Raw genomic sequence first — 24,008 nt, forward strand, 5'->3', positions numbered from 1 at the left:
AAATTTCAGAATCAAAGATCATAAATCATAATTTCATAAACTCAATATAAATAAGTTTCACAGTTCATTAGGCAACTAATACCCGGTGGTACTGTATTTTTGTGATTTACACAAAATCAATTAAATGAATAAAAGTAGTTAAATAATCTAATCATTTCAAAATCACAATATAAATAATGAATATTATAGTAAATAAATATTAAAAATCTTTGGCAAATATAAATATTACTGGTAACACATTTTTAATACATACAAAGCATATTACCGATGCATAAAAATATCCACACATATAATTTTTAATGTCATAGAATAATAAAATATATTAAATATAAGAAAATATAGATTTTGATAAAAAAAATTTATTGCAGAAGTAAAACCAATATAACACTCTGATTGCATAACTTCGTATAAGAAATATAAAGAAAAGAATAACACAAGAGAATAACATGGGAGTTAAAAAATATATCTTTGTATTTTAAGAGATTTACAAAACTCCGTAATATAAATAAGATAGAATTAATTGGATACTATAGAAAAACATTAATAACATCTTGTGAAAAAATATACTAATAGATCTTACACAATAAAATACTTTTAAATCTTGAACAATAAAATACTAATAAAATCTTGCATATTAAAATATCAATAAAATCTTACACAATAAAAATACTTGCATAATAAAATACTAATAAAATCTTGCACTATAAAAATACTTGAATAATAAAATACTAATAAAATCTTGCATAATACAATGTTTTTCCAAAAATTTATACAATATATATATATATATATATATATATAATAATTAAACAAAAACTACAAATATTACAGTTATCCTTACGGTGATAATACCATCGTCGTTAAGATAGCTGCCGAAACTAATGACGACAGCAAGATGTTCGTGAATAAGAATTAAGCGTACGAGATATACTCAAAATTACTCTTAAGAACATACTTGTACATCACCACTCGTTTAATTCTAATAGAAATGGTGTTAAGAATCCAAATTATGATAGTATGATTCTACAAGGCAAATAAGTGGACTTAAATATAATTTGAAGGTTTTCATTCGTTTCAAAGTTTGACGAAAGACTTTTATGGATAATTAAAGCAACAAAGAATGACCATAAACATCATTTCTAGAAGTCGTCTATCTTAATGTTAGACATCAACTACACAAGCATATGGTAAAAAGAAACCAAGTAGTGAATGTGCGATGGACGATCAAAGATAAACCAAGCCTAAAGGATATTAAGAAAAAGAACTATCTTCAGACCATATTTAAATTATTTGTAAATTTAAAATACAAAGTAAGTTAGGCAAGTGATGGTTTCAAAACAAAAACAAAAAAAACAAAAAACAAAAAAGTTAGGCAAGTGAATCACTTATGATATTTTCGGTTTAATTATAAATAATATTTTTGATTATTCGAATTTATATATGATTTTTTATCGTTTATAAGTAGTATAAAATATAATTATCTATTAATCAATAACATCTTTAAATTTAATAATAATTAAGGTCATTATTATGCTTATAAGTTATAAATGTTCAGCTTTTGATCAAAATGATTATGTTGTTTAACGTAATTTGCAGGTAAAAAATAAAAATTAAAATGACTAAATCATAATTTATCTTATTTTGGACTCCAAAAGGACTCTATTGAACTCGGGTCTAAAATTTTAACATGATAAAGTAAAAGTTTAAATTTAAGTTAGCATCTATTCGGTTAATTATATATTATACAAGTAATTTATGTTTTATTTAAAAATAATACTAAAAACAAATTTGATAGAGTGTTTAGTAAATGATGTAAACATAAATTTTCATAGTTAGAAAAGTAAAATAAGTTGTAAATTATAATTTATTTAATTAATTTTAAGTCATGTTTTGACTTGTTACAAATAGATTTTTTTTTTTTTTTTTTGAAAAAAAAGGAGATAATTCAATAAATAATGGCCATACGGCATCTACAAGAATGATCGAGTCGAACAAACATAGAAAAAATTAACATGCCTGTCTTCATACCCAAGATGAGACAAATAAGCGATGTTGAAATTGACGATGGTACATGTATAGATCCTTGCTCTGTGTTCACCATCTTTTCCAAAAACTCCGTTTGAGCTATCGACCACAAATGCAATTCCCGAAAGACTTTATCTATGAATCCAAACCACTCTCACAAAAGAGGAGAGAAAAATCACACACTCTCACCAGGGAGAGAAATCAAACTATAATCAAAACAAACTAAAACAATTAGATCTACACCACGACGCTTAGGAGATAATCGATCCACTCACAAATCCAAAAAGGACTCTGGAAGCGAATAAGAACGAAAATCGAAAGTTTCGGTGATATAGATCTAAGAAAACTTTCCCCAAAGATGGAGATTTATTCTTATCCGCGCAAAATAAACGCGGATGGACAGCGGGTGTCCGCGTAAATTATGTGCGGAAGGCCCATATCCGCGGAAAAAAAGCGCGAAATGCTTTAAAAAAAATCTTTTATCCCAGCCGTTGGATCGTCGATCCAACGGCTGGGAAACAGTGTGTTGGTTAAACGTTCCCTGACAATCAGTTGTCAGGGAACAGGACCCTTCGGACATTAGTGTTATTGTCTAAAAATCCGGAGACATTTTCATGTCTTTTGGTTAGATAATAAGCTTTTTGGATGAAAGAAACTCTTCAGAGTAGCGGCGTTTTCTCGATAAGAGCAAGTGCAATTTTGTCAAAAAAAAAACATGACCGAGCAGCTTTGAGGGTTCATATGATGGAATCAAATGATGGGTTAAAATAGTTCAATTTGTTTGTAGTTCAATTTAACTCCGACTGTGTTCGTTGGATCTTCTGTTCTGGAGAAAGGGTATGGATTGTAAAGAAGTTAAAGCGATAAAGTCATTGTGCGACTCAATAGCTTTTCGTATTATTACTAAGACTTGCTTCACTAATTGTCCTTGGAAGGTTAAATTCCTCTATAGCAATAATAGCATTGGTCGCATTGCATATTCATTTTCTTATTTATCAGAATTTTTTTGCACAACATATATGCCTCTCTGGTGACTTTCAAATGTTTGGTAGAAGTCGCCTGAGAGTTATTCAAGTGACTGTATTGTTTGATTGTTTTATACTAAACTATAATGCAAGGTCTCATGAATGTATAAATGATCATATACGTCATATACAGTTAGTTATAAGCCTAGATCCCATTTTATCGTGTTGACTCTGTTTGTGAACTCAATTGAATTGAGAAATATTTCAGGGTAGGTAGCTTTTTAATTCTTCTGAGTATACATGTCTTTTCTAACTTCAAATACCATTGTTATAATTAGCAAAAAAAGATACCATTGTTATTCTAAATCATATGCAAACACTTTTAAACTAAAAGTGCAAATGGATTTCTTGAAATGTATGCAAGTCTTAAAAAGAAAGAATAATCCTATTTGTTTATATAAAACTGACATAAAAAAATTGTGATTATCATTGTGTTTAGTAGGACTTCTAATCAGTCACAAAGATTGTGGTTCATTTGTTTCCAGCCTGCAGCTTTGTTACCGTTTAATTCTGCAAATAAATTGAGCTATTTAGAAGTCCAGGCACAATTAAATTTAATTGATGATGATGACCCGGTTAGAGTATTGCAGTCGCTCTCATGTGCCAATCAGAAAATTCTGAAAAAGACTCCAAGCTGAAAAACATATGGAGAAGTGGAAAAGGTAGTTGCGATTTTAACTTGGGCAGTTGAGCTGCGGTAAGCCTTTGCACTATATGTCATATGTAGATGTACTATCCAGATTATATTCTTTGAATATAATTTTCTTTCTTTTAATATCATTATGCATGGATTTTGTTGGCTCTTAATCTATAATGGTGCTTGATTGTTACAATTATAATAAGAGGTTCTCTCTTAAACTGACTTTATATATAATAAGCGTAAGGGAGATAATTTGGTCGCATGTGCATAGTTGTATGGTCTTCTAAAACTTATCATATGTTGGATCATATACTGGACAAATAAGCACCGTTAAATTAGAAAAAACAAAATTTAAGTCAACTGATATTTGCTTGCATATTTATGATTCCTTATCCTCATCCAAAATAAATTTTTTTACATGTTTATAATTTCTTTTTTTAATCCAAATCATATATTACCAACCAATTTTAATTCTAGAAGCATATAAATCACATAATTACAAAATTAAGTTTATCTAATATATTTTCTTAAAAAACATATTAAATAAATATAATATTATTCAAAATATTAAAATTAATAAGACGAACTTAATGCCCACATAATAAATGATAAAAGATATGTTTTAGAAGGAATTATACTTTAGCATGGCTGAACACCGATTATTAATATATATTATAGACCTAAGTTTTTCTCGAGTAAAATATTTTTGGCCGTTATTGATAAATATTGATACAAAATTATATAAATTATTGCGTCTATCTTCGTTCTGAAATAAACCTCCTAACTCCGGACAATGTTAAAATTTTAGTTAAACTCTTAATTAGTTGTCATGTTATTGACGATTATTGATCCAAAATTACATAAATTTGCGTCTAATCTTATTGTGAAATCAACTTCACAACTCTTGATAATGTTAAAATTTTAGTTAAACTCTTAGTTGATTGTCGATGTAAATAATCATTTTTTTTTATAATTTCAATTTTATTAATAATTTTTTTAACAAATTTTCTCCAATAATAATCGAACTCTGAGACCTTATTCACCACTCTATCAACTTTATTAGTTATAACCCCAATCTTGCAATGGGTTGTTTGGTTCACGAGTATCTGAAATTAGTATGGGTTTTGTGCGTTTCAAAATCATACTTGGTGTTTGGTTATTAAAAAAAAAAAAAGATCAAACAAATACCTCAAATTTCCAAGGTATGTGTTTTTGATACCCAGCAAGGACGTGGATATGTGATTGAGGTATGACTGCAGTGTTGTAAAAGGCGCATTAAGCAGGCGCTTAAGCGGCCGCCTTAGCAGAATGGGCCTTAAAACGCTTTGATTTTGTACTAAGTAGATGATTAAGCGTTTTTGAAAATTAAGCGGATTAAACGGTCATTAAACGGATTAAGCGGTCAAAATGATATTGACTTGCTAATTTTTTTAATTTTGAAATATTAATTTTTTTATACTATAACTATAATTATATTAAAATATTAAAAAATATATATATATAATATAAATTTGAATTCTTATCACAAGATAATATTATTTTTAAATATATTAATAATATAACTAAATATTTAATTATATATAATTAATCCTTATTGAACCGCTTAAAATTCCGTTTAAACGTCCGCTTTACCGCTAGACCGCTAGAAGGTCTTTCCACTGCTTGAACCGATTTGCGCTTTTCAGAACATTGACGGTATGAGATCAATTTCATTTTGAATTTTTTGTCTTTATTTGAGTAATTAAATATTAATGTTTAATAAAAGAATATTCAATAATACAAATATATATAATAATAATTCTACCAATATTCTTAATAAATGAATAATTTAATTTTTTTTAAATTAACTATATTAATTATAACACTTAACCAAATATATGATATGATATGAGATATGATATCCTAAACTCATATAACTTTGACCCGATTTCTCCTTACAATGTCATACCACTCCTCGAACTAAATAATCCGGTCGAATTTGTCGTTATAGTCATCACATATGAACACATTGTATTCATGAATAACATGATGTTTGCAGGGCAAGGGCCATTGGTTGTCAAAAAGGGTAGGCATCTAGTTCTTCCCTATGAAATCCTCAACTTTGAGGCTTTGCCACAGTTAGAACCTTATTCTCCATTATACCACTTTCCGATTTTATTTCAATTTTTCACATTTGCTTTCTCATCTTTCTACCTTGTACCAGTGTCCTAATTAGACTGTAAGAATATTTTTCATCTTCGTGGAATTTGGTCAATAAACTAGAATGAAATACAAATTTCAGGATTTTCATATAGTTTTCAAGAAAATTTTACGGCACCCAAATTTTTTCTCAAATAGTAAGTTGTCATTTAATTATTTTCGTCGTATGTCATTTAAGAAGAATTCCAGGATTTTGAGATATATTTTGGTATAACTTTGAATAAATAAAATCATGCTAATTTCTGGAAACTAATCCAGACTTAGATTTTGTGCAATATATAATAAGTAGTCAATGTGACAACAAGAATATTCGACAGAGTGGCCCATATCAAGTCATTCCGGGTCGGCCTGTTAAATTATTCCAAATCCAAAATTTTCATTTAATTTGACATTACTTGCACATTATATTCGTGAATCTTGAGTAGTGAATTGTTAGAACATGATTCGTCAAAAAAAAAAACAAAAGAAAATTGTTAGAACATGGACCCATGTTTATAGGCCATGGCCCTTGATGCACAAGGCCAGCACCTGGTTCTTTTCTATAATTATTTCCAAAAATCTTCTCAATTAAATATGGATTAAATAATTATTTTTTCATTACTCGCCCAACTCACTCGATTTCCGATTATCCAATTAATTTTCTGATCAATTCTCGATTAATCTAATTATTTTTTATTTCATGTTTTCATTCATACTGATTAAGTCTGAGTAGCACTTTGTAGACTGATAAATAGAAATAATAATATATAAATGAAATATCATCTGTAAATCCATATGCAAGGGTTAATCAATGGTCATAATTTAAATAAAAAATTTGAAAATGTAACCTATTTTGATATATTTATTTAAAATTTAACTATTTCTAAATAATTGTTGTTGATGAATCAATGTAGAGCCGAGAAAAGATTACTGACTCTGATCTCTGGCCTATCATATATAAAAGTGTTTAAAATTTAAAAAAATATTCGTATAATCCTCCCAAAAGAAGGCATAGTAGCATCTTGAAAGGCAATTTTCAACTTGCAACAGAATAATATCAATACAAGATATAAACCGAATCTTAAGTCAAGATTTCTGCCAACCTATTATATTTTGGGTTGAGATGGAACTTTAAACTTTAAAAAGTAGCAATCCAATAATTAATCTAGATATAATTTAATTTTTACTAGTATAATAAGTACTGTTAACAGAAATTCGTATGAAGAATGTCATATGATTTATTGGAATTATGTGTCAGAAGATTTCCAGGATGCTGCTGAACACTGTTGAAAAAAGTTCATTAATATGTTCGAGCCGCAGTGTATAAATAATCTTTTGTAGCACGTTCAGAAGTTCAGAAGATATAAAGTTTATATACATTATTTATTCAAAAGATTCCATAGTGATTCTACTTATGAAGAAGAACTTTGAAGACGATGACTCGATGAACATGCCACAACTTAATTGATTAATTGACGAAAAATATTTGATTCAGCTAGATACATATGAATTAGATAGTGCATTTGTATATCAGCTACTCTAATTAAATACTCCCTCCGTCCCACCCATTTCTTTACACTTTCCTTTTTGGGGTGTCCCATCCAATTCTTTACATTTCAAAACTTACCAAAAATAGTCAATGGGTCCCACCACTTCTCCACTTTTCTTTCCTTTTCACACTACTTTTACTCCACTATCTACTTTTTATACATTAAAAATCAATAGGTCCCACCACTTTACCCACTTTTCTTCCTCTTTTCCACTATTTTATACATATTTCTTAACCTCCGTGCCCAACCCATTCGATAAGAAATGGGTGGGACGGAGGGAGTATTCAGCATCAAACAAAGGTGGTCGTTCAATCGATGGATAATTCAAGACGAAGATATTAAGTATTTATATAGAAGACAGAAGACTCTGCTACTGAAGGTGAGGGTTTAGATAATTATTTGATTATTATTTCACTTATCAAAATAGTTATATTAGTTGTATAATTTATTTATTAAATTAATCCACTCTCGGATTAATTTAATTCATGAATTTATGCAATTGATATAATTAATTATTTACTAAAGAATGTGTGTTTTAACACAAATGATTGTCTTGCCGAGCCTTACTTCCCTTTTCTAGCACACAGTAAGACAAAGGTCTACTTTGGCAGTTTGGCTTACCTAACCAGTTGTCTTGCCTACTACCCTTCCATGTCTTCGGCAAGACAAAGTTAAGCTTTGTCTTCCCGAGCTTTGGTTGGCAAGACTAAGTCTTAGTTTGTCTTGCCGAGACAAACTTGCAAGGCAATTGTCTCTATTGTCCTACCGAGAGTTTTCCAACAAGACAAACGTTTAGTTTGTCTTGCCGAGTTTTTCTAGCAACATAAATGTCCAGTTTGTCTTAGCATTCTCTGGGATTGTCTTAGCATAATTTAGGATTGTCTTGCCAACATTGTCTTGCCTTGTTCATGGGATTTGCCTATGAATATGGCCTCCCTTCTTCATTTTCTAGTGTTCAAAGACTTGTAAACCTTGATCAAGTTGCTAACTTGCGTATTGTTATATTCATAGAAGTTTTGTGCTTTGATCACTCGGTTGTTTTAATCACTAAACTAGAATGCATCATGTCAAATTTATTCTACGAATTTTAGCGGACATTAAAACTGAACCCCGTAATTATATAACAACTTCCACCTTGTTATATTAACTAAATTAAAATATGATTATCCAGTTAAATACAAATCAGATTATTTTCGCGATTATTTTGTGACGATTGTATTCAACCCCCATTCTACAATCGTTTTCGGACCTAACAATTAGTATCTGAGCGGCTGATAAAAATATACCTTATCAGATCCTATACACACTCTGTGACTTCCAAATAATTTTTTATTTGAAATAATTTTATTCCATCTTCTGATTTAAAATTATTTTTTTTTCAAATTCTAAGTCTCATCCAAACACCATACACTTTTAAACCTTCCGAAGGAGTACACAAAAGATAAGCAGCATTAAAATTCTAGCCTTCAGTAAAGAACACTTTGGCCTATGGAAGAGGCACATGTTGTTGTTCCTCCGAACTAACAACAAGAAATATATTGGCATACTAACCAAGCGAGTTACGACTCCGATGAACGTCATATTAGCACACGAGGAAGATGGTGTGTTAATACCTCATAGAACTGTTCCAAAAGAGCCTTTGAGTAAACAGATGAAGAGAATGAACAGCTGAGCTTAGATGATTGTCTTAAACTGATTCTAATTGAATCTCTAGATCCTGTCATGTACAATGCTGTGGTCAATTGTAAAAATGTGAAGCAGATATGGGATACTCTGGAGATTATAAATGAAGGCTCAGAAAAGATCAGAGAAAACAAGAAAGAAGTACTGATGGCTCAGTAAGAACAGTTTGGTTCCAATCCCGGAGAAGGGATTTCAAAAGTGTTTATCAGATTTAATAACTTGATTAATAATTTAAATCTGAATGGGAAATACTACGACAACAAGAGATGAATCTGAAGTTTCTCTTGACACAGCCTGAACACCTGGAACACAGAATCATTGCAATCAGGGAAAGTAGAGATCTCAATGAGATTTCTCTAAAGAAACTCTATGGAGTTTAAAAACTTATGAACTTGAACAAGTTCAGACTAAGCAGAGATATGACTGAGGTAAAACACTTGGTTTCTCGAGAGCTCTAGTTGTTGAATCACCCAAACCGGAAGAAAAGAAGGATGTTGTTTTACCTTCTAAAAACCACTCAAAAAAGAAAATAATATGTTAAAAAATTCTTGACAAACAGTGATAGAGATTGATCTTCTAATTGTTCTAACTCTTCCATAGTGATAGAGACTGATAAATTGCCTGGTATTAACGTAAATATGCAAAAATTTTAACTTTTTTTTCAAAGAACAGAAAATTACAACAAAATGGAGATAACAGTAGTCTTGCAATCAATATGTTAACAAATAATATGTTTGGCATATAATTAAGCTTAATTATCATTTAAGCTCATATAAATGGGGTAATATAAACAACCTATAATTGAATTATATAAAAAAGAGAGGTTTTTCGTGGTTAAAATAAAAATAATTGATTTTGGCCATCTTTATTTTATTTTAATTTATATAATTATAAATTATATGTGAGTTAAATATACTTGAGACTATATATAATTAAAGACACGATTATCCCGTTGAAAGAGAGACCTTTGAGTTTTGCTATCTAAAATTTATTTTTAAAACATGAAAATATAAATAAGGTATGAATTACTATTTTTTTTTTGTCATAAGACTTTCACGTCATTGAATTGTATCGAAATACAATAACGAAAGAATCGGAGAGCTTTTTAATACATGAAAAACTTTCATCTAATCAAAGGACATGTCGAAAACCCCCACAAAATTAGATAAAGTTTTGATGTCTAAAAAAAACACTCGAAAGAGAAGTAAAATCTGCGCAACTAAGAAGAAAGGAAAACTTTGATTCAAAAAAGTTTACTGACTAACCAAAGGTCATGCAGAGATGACCCCGAAAATTTAGCCAATAACACTTCAATAACTGAAAAGAAAACCGGGATGAAAGACAAAAGTCCGCAGAAAGGAAGAAACTAAAGAGGGAGAGAGAAAAAAGAGGAAAGAAAGAAAGAATTAAACACGAAATATTATGCCAGGCACCGAAACAAAGTCATAAAAAATGACACAATCGTTAATAAACGACAAACAAAATCGCAGTACACGATCAAAAAGCCATCAACTATGGCACTCCCTCGAAAGGGGCACAATAATAAAAATCAAAGAAACAACAAGTCTTATAAATCTAGTTATAAAACGAATCATAAAAATCAATACTAAATATATAACCAATTACAAAGGATATATAAGAAAAATATATTTAAAACCACTAAAACAAAGGATTTAGAACTCATACCATTGTCGTGGGGTCAATTCACACGATCCTTACCTTATCGAATATAAATATATGTTATCATTGCTATGGCTAAGATTGAATTGCAATCGCTTAACTCGTCATTGACTCATCTCAATTGATTTATCACCAACTCAAAAACTTGAAAATCAAATAGATCTAAAATTTTGCAACGGATCCGGTAGAGGATATTATTAGGAAAACAAGAATAAATCAAGAGAAATAAACTGATTTGTAGCTTTTCATCGGTGAAGATCGATGAAATCTCCAACGACGGTGAAAAAAAAAGAGAGAGTATTATTAGCTACTCCCTCCGTCCCAATGAATTGTATACAGTTTCCTTTTTGGGACGTCCCACCAATTGTATACATACCAAAAGTAGTAACTTTTATAATATAAAATAACATTACACCAACTAATTTCTTCCACTATCTCCATTCTATAATAATATAAACACTATTACACCCACTACTTTCCTCCATTATCTCCTATCTATAATAATATAAACACTATTACACCCACTACTTTCCTCCACTATCTCAAATCTATTATTAAATATAAATGGGTCCCACCACTATACTCACTTTTCATCTAACTTTACTCATTTTTTACACTTTTGAGCTGGTATACATGGGGAAATATAAAAATATAATAATAAAATTATAGAATAAAGACACGATTCTCCCGGATGAAAGAGAGAACGTGGAAGTGCCTAATCTTACAAAACAGGAGTCGTACAGGTACAAATGTCTCTCTCTCTCTTTATTTATTCTATTCAACCTTGTTGCAGTAATAGTACCAGTTAATGCTGTTCCTCTCCTCTCTCTCTCCCTCCCTCCCTCCCTCTCTCGTCTCTCTGTGTGTACACACAAACATACCACAGCTTTCCTGCAGTTCACGCTAAAGTCACATGAAACTGTAAGATTCTTCTTTCTCTTCCTGCAATTTATATTATTAAACTTTCTACAACACTAGAACTGGTTTGATTCATTTGGTGATCTTCGTTTCATTTAAAGGCCAGTTCTAACTGCTTACACTTCATTTACATTCTTTTTTTATAAGCTTGATCTCAGATTTCAATGATTTAATTCATTTCACCAACTTTTCTTCATTGGGCTCGGTGTAAAACAAGATTTGCGTACAAGTCTATAGATTTAATATTTTTAAATTGCATGGTATCGCCCTCGCTCCGCTTACCTGACATGCCTGTTTGGCTATGATTTTTTTGATAAGAATTCGGCTTCTGCATTTCTTGACCCGTTTGTGTAAAAAAAAATCGGAATTACTTGGAAAAAGCTGAGAATACTAGCTTTTGTAACATATACTTCTTTCTCAAACGGTTTTTTTAAGTTCACCCAAAAGGCCTCTTGTGAGTTGTCTAAAGATCGTTTGGTAAATGGTAGTAAAATTGCCTAACAATAGCATGCTATTACAGATCATAATGCTTGCATCTAAATTAGGATAGCAATTAGAACTTTCTCAACTTTTTTACCACACTAATGGATTTGAATTATAATATGAAACTGAGTTTTTTTCCTGGCTAGATTTAAGTTTGTCGAATGCAAGTGTTTTATCTTTAAAAGGGTTATCCGAGACCGGAAGTTGCCTATATATATGCACAAAAGTATGTTGAGCATAAGTTAGTTCGAGGTTTATGCAATTTTTAATGTTATGGTATAAAGCTTTTATTAGATTAAAAAAAAAGCTGTATAATAAAGGCTAAGTTGAATTTTAGGAGGCAGTGGAATAGCGGGAAATTGGCCTGTTGATGTCAAAAGGCCTTATTATGCTCACCAGAATACTGATTCTATAAAGTAAGGGAGAATTTTGATTATGCGGATATGTCAAGTAAGGTAGGAGTTAATTTTGGTTACTCAGATTAGCATATATCACTAGGTTAATGTAGACTTTAAGTTTTTTTTTTTGTGTTGATATCGTTAATCATAGTTTGTTCCAGCAGAAATAAAGACCACAAAATTCAAACTCTGTTACCATTGTTTATTGATAGTGAAATACTTTAATTTGATTGGAAAATGTCCAGTTGACACCTTTGTCATGACAATTTTAGTTTGATTAGCTAGCCTCACATAGGTTTCTGAATGCTCAGCTAATGTCGTTTTTAGGTGGTAGGTTGCTTTGTCATCCACCATCATGGAGAGCAACGAAAGGTAGTCCTGCTCTTCAGACTCAACCTATCTTCTTTATCCAACAAACTTGCTTTACTATTGACTTGAGTGATTTCAAGTAATTGATAGTGTTTTATATCTTCTTTTTTGCCGTTAAAGGAATACAGAGAACATGTTTCCAAATGGAGATGTTTATTTAGGTGAATTAAAAGGGATGCTACCTCATGGAAATGGTAGATACACTTGGTCGAATGGAACAGTTTATGACGGTGATTGGGACAGTGGAAATCTGACTGGTAAGGGAAAGATTATTTGGCCTTCTGGGGCATCTTATGAGGGTGATTTCTCCAGGGGTTATTTTCATGGTTGTGGAACTTTAATTAGTTCAAACGGTTCTGTTTACAAAGGCTCCTGGAAGTTGAATGTTCAGCACGGGATTGGAGAAAAACAGTACCAAAACTCAGATGTTTACGAAGGTTTATGGAAAGAGGGGATACATGAAGGCAGCGGTAGATATGCTTGGAGTAACGGTGACATTTATATTGGTACCTGGAAATCAGGTAAAATGTGTGGTAGAGGGGTTATGCAATGGTCGAATGGCGATCTCTTTGATGGCTTTTGGTTAAATGGGTTAAGGCATGGGTCTGGTTTCTATAGGTTTGAAGATGGAGGTTACTATTTTGGGACATGGACCAAAGGCGTAAAGGATGGAAGAGGTCAGTTCTATCCGGCAGGAAGTAAACGCCCATCTCTCTCGAAATGGTGTAGCTTTGGGTTGCACGATGATGATAAGGAGGGATCAATCTCTCGTAGTTCATCTATCAAGTCAGAATGCAGGGCTATTAAACCTAAGGTTAATCGCAGTCTTTCTGAGAAGTTCTCATTTGATGGATTTTTTAGGGGTTCAGGTCGTATATCACATAAGAGTATATCATTGGAGGAGAATTGGAGCCTTAGTCATTCTATGAGAGAAGCTGCACACTGCCACACATCCTGCTTGTTATCTAGTAAATCTGATAAATTTCAAAATGAGGTGCAGAATAGTGGTTCTGTAGTTTATGAAAGAGAATACATGCAAGGGGTTTTGATCAAACAAAGAGTTATAAATAGTGAAGGTCTTTCTAACAGTAGTAAAGAACGGTCTAAGACAAAGGAAGCAAAAATAAAGTCGTGTGCGAACACATATGAAGACCAAAGAAGCTATTTTTTGATGCTGAATCTGCAACTTGGCATTAGGTAAAGTACATAAACAGAAAAGTGTTTGTTTGTTTTGCTGTTATATCTCATATTCTTTGCCATGAATCATGAAGAATCTTGCTGTATAATTTGATTAACAAGTCCTTAACAGCTATAAAAAAATATAAAGTATCAACCGAAGACTGAACATTGAACTAAAGGTTGTTCTGCTGGTGAAAAAGTACTCTGGGAAACTTAGAGTAATCAGACTGAACATATCTTAGAAAAAGGCTTTAAATGTCATGGTGTAACAAGATGCACCACACGATAGAGAGTATATATGTCAACTTCTTTTCATTTCGTTTTATGCCAAACATACATCAGGTGTCCATGTTTCAGATTATTAGCTCAAGTAGTACATAAACTACTCAGTCAAAGCTCAAAATAAATCTTATATTTTTTTTTGGGGAGGGGGGGGGGGGGGGGGGGGGGGGGTGCTAAATCTGAATTCTTTAACCGGGCTGGTACAAAGGAACTGTATATAAGTTGCCCGGATCCTCTGATTTGTTCACATGAAGGCCGCAATCAATTAATAGACCCATGTACTGGCTCAAAATTATCATGGTACTTCCGCACTACACCTTTCAGTCTTTGCCTTTGCATCTTCTGTTGTTGACCATAAACTGGTTATCTAACAGTAAATATTTTCATCAACTTAACTCTTCACATTGTCTGATATTCATTGTTGATTGAATCGTGTGGTACTTACAGGTATACTGTTGGAAAGATTACGCCGGTGCCTGTGCGTGAAGTGCGATCCTCTGATTTCGGAGAGCAGGCTAGAATAAGAATGTATTTTCCTAGAAGGGGATCCCAAACAACTCCACCACATTACTCCCTTGATTTTTACTGGACGGATTACTGCCCTATGGTTTTTCGGTATGTATATGCCTCTCTGACAGCAGCAGCTACATCCTTTTTCCTTTCTTTTACTTATCGTTTTCTGGGAAATGAATTATTTTTCTTGGACACGAGTACTCAGGAATTTGAGGGCGATGTTCAAGCTAGATGCTGCTGAATACATGATGTCAATATGTGGATATGATGGCTTAAGAGAGATTTCTTCACCCGGAAAAAGTGGCAGCATTTTCTATCTCTCTCACGATGACAGATTTGTGATTAAAACCTTGAAAAGATCCGAGCTGAAGGTATGAACATAAAAAAGATATGAATTTTTTACTTTAATGTGGTGTTTTCATTTCATACACATTTGGCACATAATTTATAATTGTTACCAGATCCCATTGTATATCCATGTGAATATGTCAATAGCTGGTATGGGTTACTCATTTTATCACGAGTTCTTCAGATTTAATTTCTCTAAAACTCAGCAGAAATGTACATATCTTCTTAATAAAGTGTTTAAAATTATCATTTTGTGAGTTGAATATACAAAAGATGTAAATGACACTCATTTCCCACCATTTACTGGCAAACTTAAACTTATAAGAATGGTTGGTTGAGGTCTAGCTGTCACAGTGAGGGTGGATGTTAGGTAAAATATATTGATACATTATTGGCCATCTGAACAGTTGGAATGGGAGAAATTATGTTAGTTCTAAGGGTTTTTGTTTACTTCTTTTTGAGTAATATCTACTAAATAGCATGAGAAATAAAAGAAAAGGGAGCAACAATATTTTAGCTTTTAGCCTTCTTTGTAATTTGTAAACAGCTGTATCAACATGTTTATGCAAAACATCGTCCTCATAAAGTACCAGGAGTTTGTAATGTAATGTTCGATCATCACTTCGATATGCCAAGTGTGTATCTGTTTTTATATGAAAAAGTTGGCTGCAAGGCCTTGGGTGAAAAGACTTCCAATGGTTTTCTTAAACACTTTTGTTGTGTTTGGTTAGGGAGGATGGAATGAAATGAGTAAAAACAAAAGAAATCATTAGAGGTAGAAGGGAAGTGTTGAAAAAAAATGAGTTACTGCAAAATTATTGTTGAGAAAAAAACGGAAACAGGAGAGAATGGATCATTCTTTCTCAAAATAGGGGCGTGACAACTAGTTTATGGTGCATGAAGTGAACTTTTGAACAAGTGTCCATTTTATGGTTCAAATTTCATTCCATTCCTTCCAAATTCATTCATTGGAACCAAACACAAGATTTGAAATTTATCCTGTTGAATTGATAAATTTGCAGAACTTTTAGTCAGATGTTATATGTTTCCACGAGGGTTATTCTTTTCTTTTCATTAAGAACTTTAGGTTTGATAAGATTTAAACTAAAGCTGACAGATGCACTTTGAAATAAGTAATAACTGCTACCTTACATTAAGAATTATAGGTTATCTTTTTTGATTATATGATTATGATACCTTTCATGTTAGTTACTGTCCTCTTACCTCTCATCATTTGTTGTCCAAACAAACCATCCTGATAGTAGCCGCTAAATTCTTGACATTCTGTGCATACCGCAGCCGGATTCTAACTGGCATAGTTCTTTATTTGCTGTCAGTTATATACTTACTGACTCATCCACCGGTAAAGTGAGATTAGGAATGTGAGCCTCTACCTATATGTGATGCTTCAGGAATATATTCACTTGCAATTTGCAAAATCACACAATAGGGTTGATTGAATTAGCTTGTAATGCATGTAGTGCAGCTGCACTTACAAATTGACAAGAAAGTCAAATTTAAGATGAAATTTTGAACTTCTTACCCCTTCCTGGTAAGAGTTTTGGGTTCTATATAATTATTTTATTGAACCCATCATGTATAATTATCGTTTTGCCGATCGTATAATCATAAATAGAGAGATCTCTCCCTAGATTGGTTTTTATTATTTAAATATTTTTTCAGGTTCTACTTAAGATGCTACCTAGCTACTATGATAATGTGAAGGAGCACGAAAACACCCTTATAACAAAGTTTTTTGGAGTTCACCAAATAGCATGGAAGGCTGGACGAAAGGTATGTAGTATAGGTTCTTTTGTCCTTGTGTTCTTTGGTGTGTGACTTTACTCGTGGATGATGATTTACTTATTTATATCTACTTAGATACGCTTTGTTGTCATGGGGAATATGTTCTGCACTGAATTGCGTATACATCGTCGTTATGACCTGAAGGGTTCATATCAAGGAAGAGTTACCAGTAAAGTTGAGATTACAGAAAATACCACATTTAAAGACCTCGATCTGCCTTATGAATTCCACATGGACAAACTGTTGCGTGAGTCACTTATGAAGTAAGTTTCTTGTTTGTAATTATGTTGGAGATGCAGATATTCTGAGTATATCATCTAGATTAGGGATAAATAAAAACAAAATAATTTATTTTGTTTGCACATAAGCAAGATTTAGTTTTATGATTACTCCTTTCATTGATTACAAGATTGCTACTCTGTACCAGCTTTTGTTAAAATATCCAGATAAAAAAAATTATATCTAAAACATCATGTAAGGTGCTATCTACTATCCATTTACCAAATACCAGCAGAATTGTTTGTTCATGCATTGTGCAGACAAATATCCCTCGACTGCATGTTCCTGGAGTCTCAGCAAATTATTGATTATAGCCTTCTACTGGGGTTACATTTCCGAGCTCCTGAGCATCTGAAAGCCCTTTTGGAAACTCCAGGATCCTTGCACAAGCCAGAGCATACATTTGCTAAGCATGGTACATCTCATATAGAAAAATCTATTACTTGTGTTCTGCTAGTTATTTCCTATAAGAACACTAGCATGTGAAGTCTATGACACTGAAACCTGACTAATTCAAGAGAAGCAAAGCATCTTTTTACCTTGATTGCAAATATGTGTTATGAATGCCATTCAGATACTTTTACGTCCTGTGAGGGCCACAGCTGAAAGAAACTGTCTGATAGTCGAAGGATTATCATTTGGATCATGGAAGTTTTGGTTACAAACAGAACACATTTGAAAAATGCCATCCTTATATATACAGAAAGTTCATGTAAATAAATAGCGTATGATATCTGGATAGAAAAAATTTGTTGTAAATGTGACCAGAAGGCACAATTTGTGCAACTGAGTAGCTTGCGAATGCTACGTTGGAGTTATTTTTCATATGATTCATGGACAAGGAGCTTATGTGCTTTCTAAGACTAAATGCATTTGGAATCTATTAGTGCAGAATGTGTGCTGCTGTTTTCGAAGCAGTTTTTTTTTTTCCGCTTCCAATCTAGAGCAATATTCGTTGTTATTCATGTATTTGTTCACTTTGGCTTGGTAGGCACCTATTGCTTGTACAGAAATATGCACAACTGACCTCGTTTAAAGTTTAATAAATGGTCTCCTTATTCGGGTATCCTTAGAAACTACTAAACCAACAATCAGTTAGAACTTGGGAACTTGGTAAAATAATGCTAGTACACATTTTTCTCCATTTGATGAATATATATTGTTGACATGTTACAGGCGCAATCTCCCAGAATGAACTATTGATACCTCCAAAGGGACTTCTACTTGTGACCCATGAACCCAACTTCGTAAGCACTCAACCAGGTCCTCACATTAGAGGAAATACTTTGAGAGCATTTTCTGTGGGTGAGCAGGAGGTGGACCTTCTTTTGCCTGGTACTGCAAGGTATATACTTGCTTCAGATATTTCAATTAGAATGTGTATTACATACTTATGCTGTAAAATCCGGTGTGAAATAAAAAATATTACTTGTAAATTCCAACTCAGATAATTTAATTTCAGTGTCGACAACGCCTTTACTCAAATGTAAGTAATAATGCAATTTTTATATAACCAAATATTAGCTACTTGTTGGCAAGGTCTGTGGCCAGCCTTGTCGAAGCCAGTTGCAACAGGTAAGTTACAATTAGAAATTGTCGTAGATGATTGGAGCACAATTCATACGTAATGTTGTGTCCACTTAAGATTTCTGTTACTTAGGTTCAAGTTGTTACTTCAGATACCTGCTATAGCCATGTTTGTACAAGTTTGACAACATGGTTGGAAAAGCAATGTGCTTCGTTACAAGGACATTTAGCAACCAGTCCATAGAGCATACCGAATAGGCTGTAGAAGCAATTTTACTTACCATTATACGGAGAACATACATTTTTGTGTTGCTAAACATGTCTCTTATATATATAGACCCAGTGCTATTACTTCATGACTTGTGAAGTATATGTTGCATTGCCAAGTTGGTCCATGTATTAACTTTAGGCCTTTGGTTTCTAAATTTTTCATAGGCACGCTTCCTATATAATTTACGTTTCATGTCATGACTTTTGTTTGGGTAATTATCATAATTTTGTAAGTAAAGGAGTAGGAGAGACTGAGGATTCAAACCCATGAGTTTGTCTTGGGTCGAAGCTGGTGTGGATGAGCATTTGCCAAAAGGCTATCCAGTAATCCTAATTTTTATCTTTCTATATGCAGTATTGTCATTCAACCTTTGTTGCACTACATTAATTTCAAAAGCATAATTTGTAAAACTAATATCTTAGTGAATTTACTGTTGAAACAAAGTCTTACTAAATTGCTATTGCCTCAAAAATTCGCCAGATTACGAGTCCAATTAGGAGTGAACATGCCAGCTCAAGCCAACCACAAGCTTCAGCAGGATGGCGACGATTCATCAGAAGCTGAACTTTTTGAGGTTTATGATGTGGTTCTCTATCTCGGCATAATTGATATACTGCAAGAATACAACCTGAAAAAGAAACTGGAACATACATATAAATCATTGCAATACGACCCTATGTCAATATCTGTCATCGAACCCAAGTTATATTCAAAACGCTTCATAAATTTTCTCGAAAGAGTCTTCCCACTTGAGCCTTAAGATGAGTAGTACTCTTCCTCTTCATCCATATCTAATTCTGCATCTCTTGCTGTATTTTCTTAGGGGCCGTTTGGTTCATGGTTAACGAGCCCAGTTAACGGGAATTGGAACCTCATCCCCATACATCGTGTTTCGATTGGCAAAATTTTTGTGTGAAATGGGAACCTCATTCCCTCCACATCCCTTGGGTTACCCTTTCCCATACCCCCATTCCCGTACCTCTTATTCGCATTCCCGATTCCCATTCCCACCAACCATCCAAACACCCCCTTAGTCTTTTGCAGCATGTAGGCCCAATTTACAAGCTGTTAGCATTCTGGGGTTTTATGTATATCAATAATTCATGATAAATACATGCATGCACCACTGAGTGTTGCAGCAGTTTGTCTGGTGAGATTGTCTAATTTTAAGCTCTGTTTCATATACCAACAACATGGTGCTCAGCAAATTATATCTTAGTCTTATCTGTTGAGTGAAAATAGGTAAATGGCCTGTATATTCATTTATATTTGTCTTTATTAAGTGTTTCCGTGAGGCTGTGACTCTGGCATACATGTGATGATGTGAAGCGTGTGGTCTACTGGTAAAAAACGTTGTTTTCCCCTTTACCGGAATGCTGGAGTTTATTTTTTTTTGTCAGAAAATAGATGGCATATCGAAATATTTGTCAAATCTACTCTTTACGGTTGGTATGGCTTTCGATGTAGCAATGGATTGAACATGATAAAACTCAGCAATTAAGTGAAACAGATAAATTAACTTTTTTGCACATAAGAAAACGTGGGTTTGTTTAAGAGAAGCAGGCGTTTAACTTGTGTTTTTATTTAGACTTGTTTGTGTAAATGAGTATAAACACTTTTTAGAAGTTGAGAATGTTAGTTTTTCTCTTAGAGTTTCCATTTTTTTTTCAAACACTTTATTAACTTATATTCTTTCACACTTCTAGTCTACTTTTTTACCTTAAAATTTAAGCAAGAAGTCACTTTTTGAAACTTACTCCAAAATCTGCAATTTACATTGTTCTGCTGCTCTTTTGTGATGGCATAAAGTTGGTCGACGATTGGGATATGCTGAGCTTATGGCTTACGACTTAACGTGACTTATGACTTAACGTTGGAATATGCTGGGCTTATGGCTTACGTCTTAACTGTAAGCAAAGAGAAAGAACAAAAATTGTACTCATAACCATAGCTTGAGCAGAATGATTATGAAACAGTGATGCTAAGGCCAACAACAAGTATAAACAAGGAAAACGTAGGAACAGCTGAGTCGTCAAGCTTTGTACGAAGCCCGGACTGCTCTTGAAGAGATAGTTGCCCCACCTGCTACGTTGGGATGCCTGCAACACCTCCTCCAGGATAAAACAGCTCCGAGCTTTGTTTTAGCAGCACCTCCAAAGCTCAACGACGACTGGCACTTCACTCACCGGAAAAACCATGAACAGGTTTCTGTTTGGGAGAGAGAGAGAGTAGAGAGGAAGAGTGAAGAAGAGAATGTAAGGTGTGATGTGTTTTCAATTAGCAGCTTAGGCCTCTATTTATAGGAGAGGCTAAGTGTAACTGATCCACCCTCTATTTAATATAGAATAAAAAATTGTTCAATTTAAATAAATAAATCAAAACTGTTGATTTTGAACTTAAATAATATGTAACAGCTTATACATTAATCCACACATTAACCCAGCAGTTTCAATATATTTAATTCTGAATCTAACATTAGTTACATGTCCAGGTTCGCTGAATATGACTTGGCTCAAATGAATAAATTTGACTCGGCCCAATATGAATCGAACCCAGTCCAAGCGAGCCCAACAAAGACAATAACCCAGCCCAACTGATTAAATAAATTCTAATTAAATATTAAATCAAAACGAAATAAAATCCTCGCCCAGGTCGCCTCACGTACGCGAGACGCCGAGACATTCGCCCAAATCGCCTTTCGACCCGACCCGACGTGACGTGACGTGTCGTGGCGGGGCGGGTTTTTGGCGCCCCTGCCGGGGACTCGGTGTTATATTTTAGTTTATGTGCTTTTCATCAGTGGTCGTTAAAGTTCACTGACTGGATTCTTTTCTCACTTTTATTTCGTATGTGTGTGTTTCAGGTACTTGAGCGACGTGTATGCGAACACGTTCTCAGGCTCGTAAGGAAGCATTGGCAAAAGCAGAAAGTGAGTATTACAATGGGTGATCAACCACCAGCGGTTAATGATACTAAGGCTCTTAAGGCTTTCTCAGAGCCGAAATTCAATGACATTCAGTCGAGTATTGTCAGGCCAGCAATCCAGGCCAACACTTTCGAAATCAAACCGAGCACTATTCAGATGGTTCATAATTCAATCACTCAATTTTCTCAGTAGTCTGGTGGAACTCTATGTGAAGCTTGAGAACGCTACAAGAAGATGCTTCGAAAGTGTTTTTTAGAATCCTACTCAGTGTCTTCATCAGGGCAAAGCATCAGGAATTCTGGATGTTGATGCTACTTCAGTCATATCTGCTCAGCTTAAGGCTCTTACTATGAAGGTAGACTCTTTGGCAAACTTAGGAATTCAGCAACTACCTACAATATGTGAGCTTTGTGCGGGTACACATGCCACGGATCAGTGTGCCATATCTAGCGAATCAGCTCAGTTTGTGAGTAATTTTCAGAAGTCTCAGCAGCTAGCTCCTGCTACTTATTACCCGAATAATCGGAATCATCCGAATTTCAGCTGGAGTAACAATCAGAAATTCATGCAACAACCGCAACAACAATTTCAGCAGCATGGAGCTGGACCATTCAACCCTTCTGGTTTTCAACAGCAGTTTGCACCGAAGCAGCAATTTCAGGCACCGGGTATCCAGCAACAAAATCACGGAATGGTTGGACAAACTTCCAATGAAAGTTCTGAATTGGAAGAATTGAGGTTAATGTTTAAAAGCCAAGCGGTGTCAATCAAAACTTTGAAGAATCAGATTGGGCAGATTGCTAATGTGTTGCTTAACAGACCACAAGGAACTCTTCCTAGTGATACCGAGGCCAATCCGGGCAAGAAGGAAGTGAAAGAACAGGTACAAGCAATCACTTTGAGGTTTGGAAAGGTTACGAAGGAGCAAGTATCAACAGCAGAGCGGAACAAAGAAGAGAGCAAACAGCAAGACGAAACACCCGTGCTCTCCTCTGAGTCAGAAAGTGGAAAAACTGATGTTGGGGCTGATCTGAATAAAAGCAACGTGGAAGCAAGCAGGGATTCAACTGAAAAATCTGCTCCGAAGCATAATGAGGGGGTCAAGCAAGTATATCCACCTCCTCCATATCCTAGAATACTTCAGAAGCATAAGCTCGACAAGCAATTCGCCAAATTTCTAGATGTTTTCAAGAAATTGCAAATCAACATACCTTTTGCTGAAGCTCTAAAACAAATGCCGAGCAATGCTAAGTTCATGAAGGATATTCTATCTCGTAAGCTTAATATTGAGGAGTTGGAAATCGTAGTTTTGACGGAGGAGTGCAGTGCGGTGTTGCAACAGAAATTACCACCGAAACTCAAAGATCTGGGAAGTTTCACAATACCATGCACTATTGGCATGTTATCTTTCGACAAGTGCTCGTGTGACTTGGGAGCTACTATCAATCTGATGCCGTTGTCTGTCTTCACGAAACTTGGTCTGTCGGAGCCGAAACCTACAAACATGTCCTTACAACTGGCTGATCGGTCCATCACATATCCGAGAGGTATAGTGGAAAATGTCTTGGTTAAAGTGGATAAGCTCATCTTCCCTGCTGATTTTGTCATTCTAGACTTTGAGGAGGATAAGAAGATTCCCATCATCTTGGGAAGACCGTTCTTAGCTACAGGCCAAACTTTGACTAATGTGCAAAAAAGAGAGCTTACAATGAGAGTTCAAGATTAGAGTGTCACTTTTAAGGTGTTCAACGCAATGAAATTTCCAACAAATGAAGAAGAATGCTTTAAGGTGGAGCCACTAGAAGTTGTAGTAAATTCTGAGATAGGGCAACAGCTAAGGCCAAGTACCTTAGAGAGAGTCTTAACAGGGGATTCTGATTTCGAAGATGAAGGAGTAGCAGAGCTTAAAAATTCTCAAGAGCATCTTA

At 33.8% G+C, this 24,008-nt stretch overlaps 2 protein-coding genes across 3 annotated transcripts; both read left to right on the forward strand.

The window, feature by feature from the left end:
- Positions 1–11,546: 11,546 nt before the first annotated feature.
- On the forward strand, positions 11,547–20,448 carry LOC108203134 (phosphatidylinositol 4-phosphate 5-kinase 7). Of its 2 annotated transcripts, XM_017371891.2 has the most exons (11): positions 11,554–11,702; positions 12,520–12,637; positions 12,908–12,952; positions 13,070–14,146; positions 14,858–15,025; positions 15,129–15,294; positions 16,955–17,065; positions 17,153–17,340; positions 17,617–17,771; positions 18,533–18,701; positions 19,635–20,448. In XM_017371891.2, the coding sequence occupies exons 3-11, from the start codon at positions 12,936–12,938 to the stop codon at positions 19,912–19,914; spliced, it is 2,331 nt and encodes a 776-aa protein (XP_017227380.1). In that variant the 5' UTR covers positions 11,554–11,702; positions 12,520–12,637; positions 12,908–12,935; the 3' UTR covers positions 19,915–20,448. The 2 variants fall into 2 exon arrangements, with proteins under 2 accessions (XP_017227379.1, XP_017227380.1); XM_017371890.2 differs by lacking the exon at positions 12,520–12,637 and having other exon boundaries at positions 11,547–11,702.
- Positions 20,449–22,095: 1,647 nt separating this feature from the next.
- Positions 22,096–23,806, forward strand: LOC108201067 (uncharacterized). The gene is made up of 2 exons (XM_064084518.1): positions 22,096–22,239; positions 22,361–23,806. The coding sequence occupies exons 1-2, from the start codon at positions 22,096–22,098 to the stop codon at positions 23,804–23,806; spliced, it is 1,590 nt and encodes a 529-aa protein (XP_063940588.1).
- The last annotated feature ends 202 nt before the right edge of the window (positions 23,807–24,008 follow it).

Source organism: Daucus carota, chromosome 9 (assembly GCF_001625215.2).
Source record: "Daucus carota subsp. sativus chromosome 9, DH1 v3.0, whole genome shotgun sequence".
In the NCBI taxonomy this organism is placed as follows: domain Eukaryota; kingdom Viridiplantae; phylum Streptophyta; class Magnoliopsida; order Apiales; family Apiaceae; genus Daucus; species Daucus carota.

Bases quoted from the DNA above. Each gene is read 5' to 3' on its own strand.
- LOC108201067 (XM_064084518.1), top strand. From the start codon at position 22,096: ATGGGTGATCAACCACCAGCGGTTAATGATACTAAGGCTCTTAAGGCT. The intron at 22,240-22,360 runs GTTCATAATTCA...TGTCTTCATCAG, and splicing joins AACCGAGCACTATTCAGATG to GGCAAAGCATCAGGAATTCT.
- LOC108203134 (XM_017371890.2), top strand. The intron at 17,341-17,616 runs GTAAGTTTCTTG...TGCATTGTGCAG, and splicing joins TTGCGTGAGTCACTTATGAA to ACAAATATCCCTCGACTGCA. The intron at 18,702-19,634 runs GTATATACTTGC...AAAATTCGCCAG, and splicing joins CTTTTGCCTGGTACTGCAAG to ATTACGAGTCCAATTAGGAG.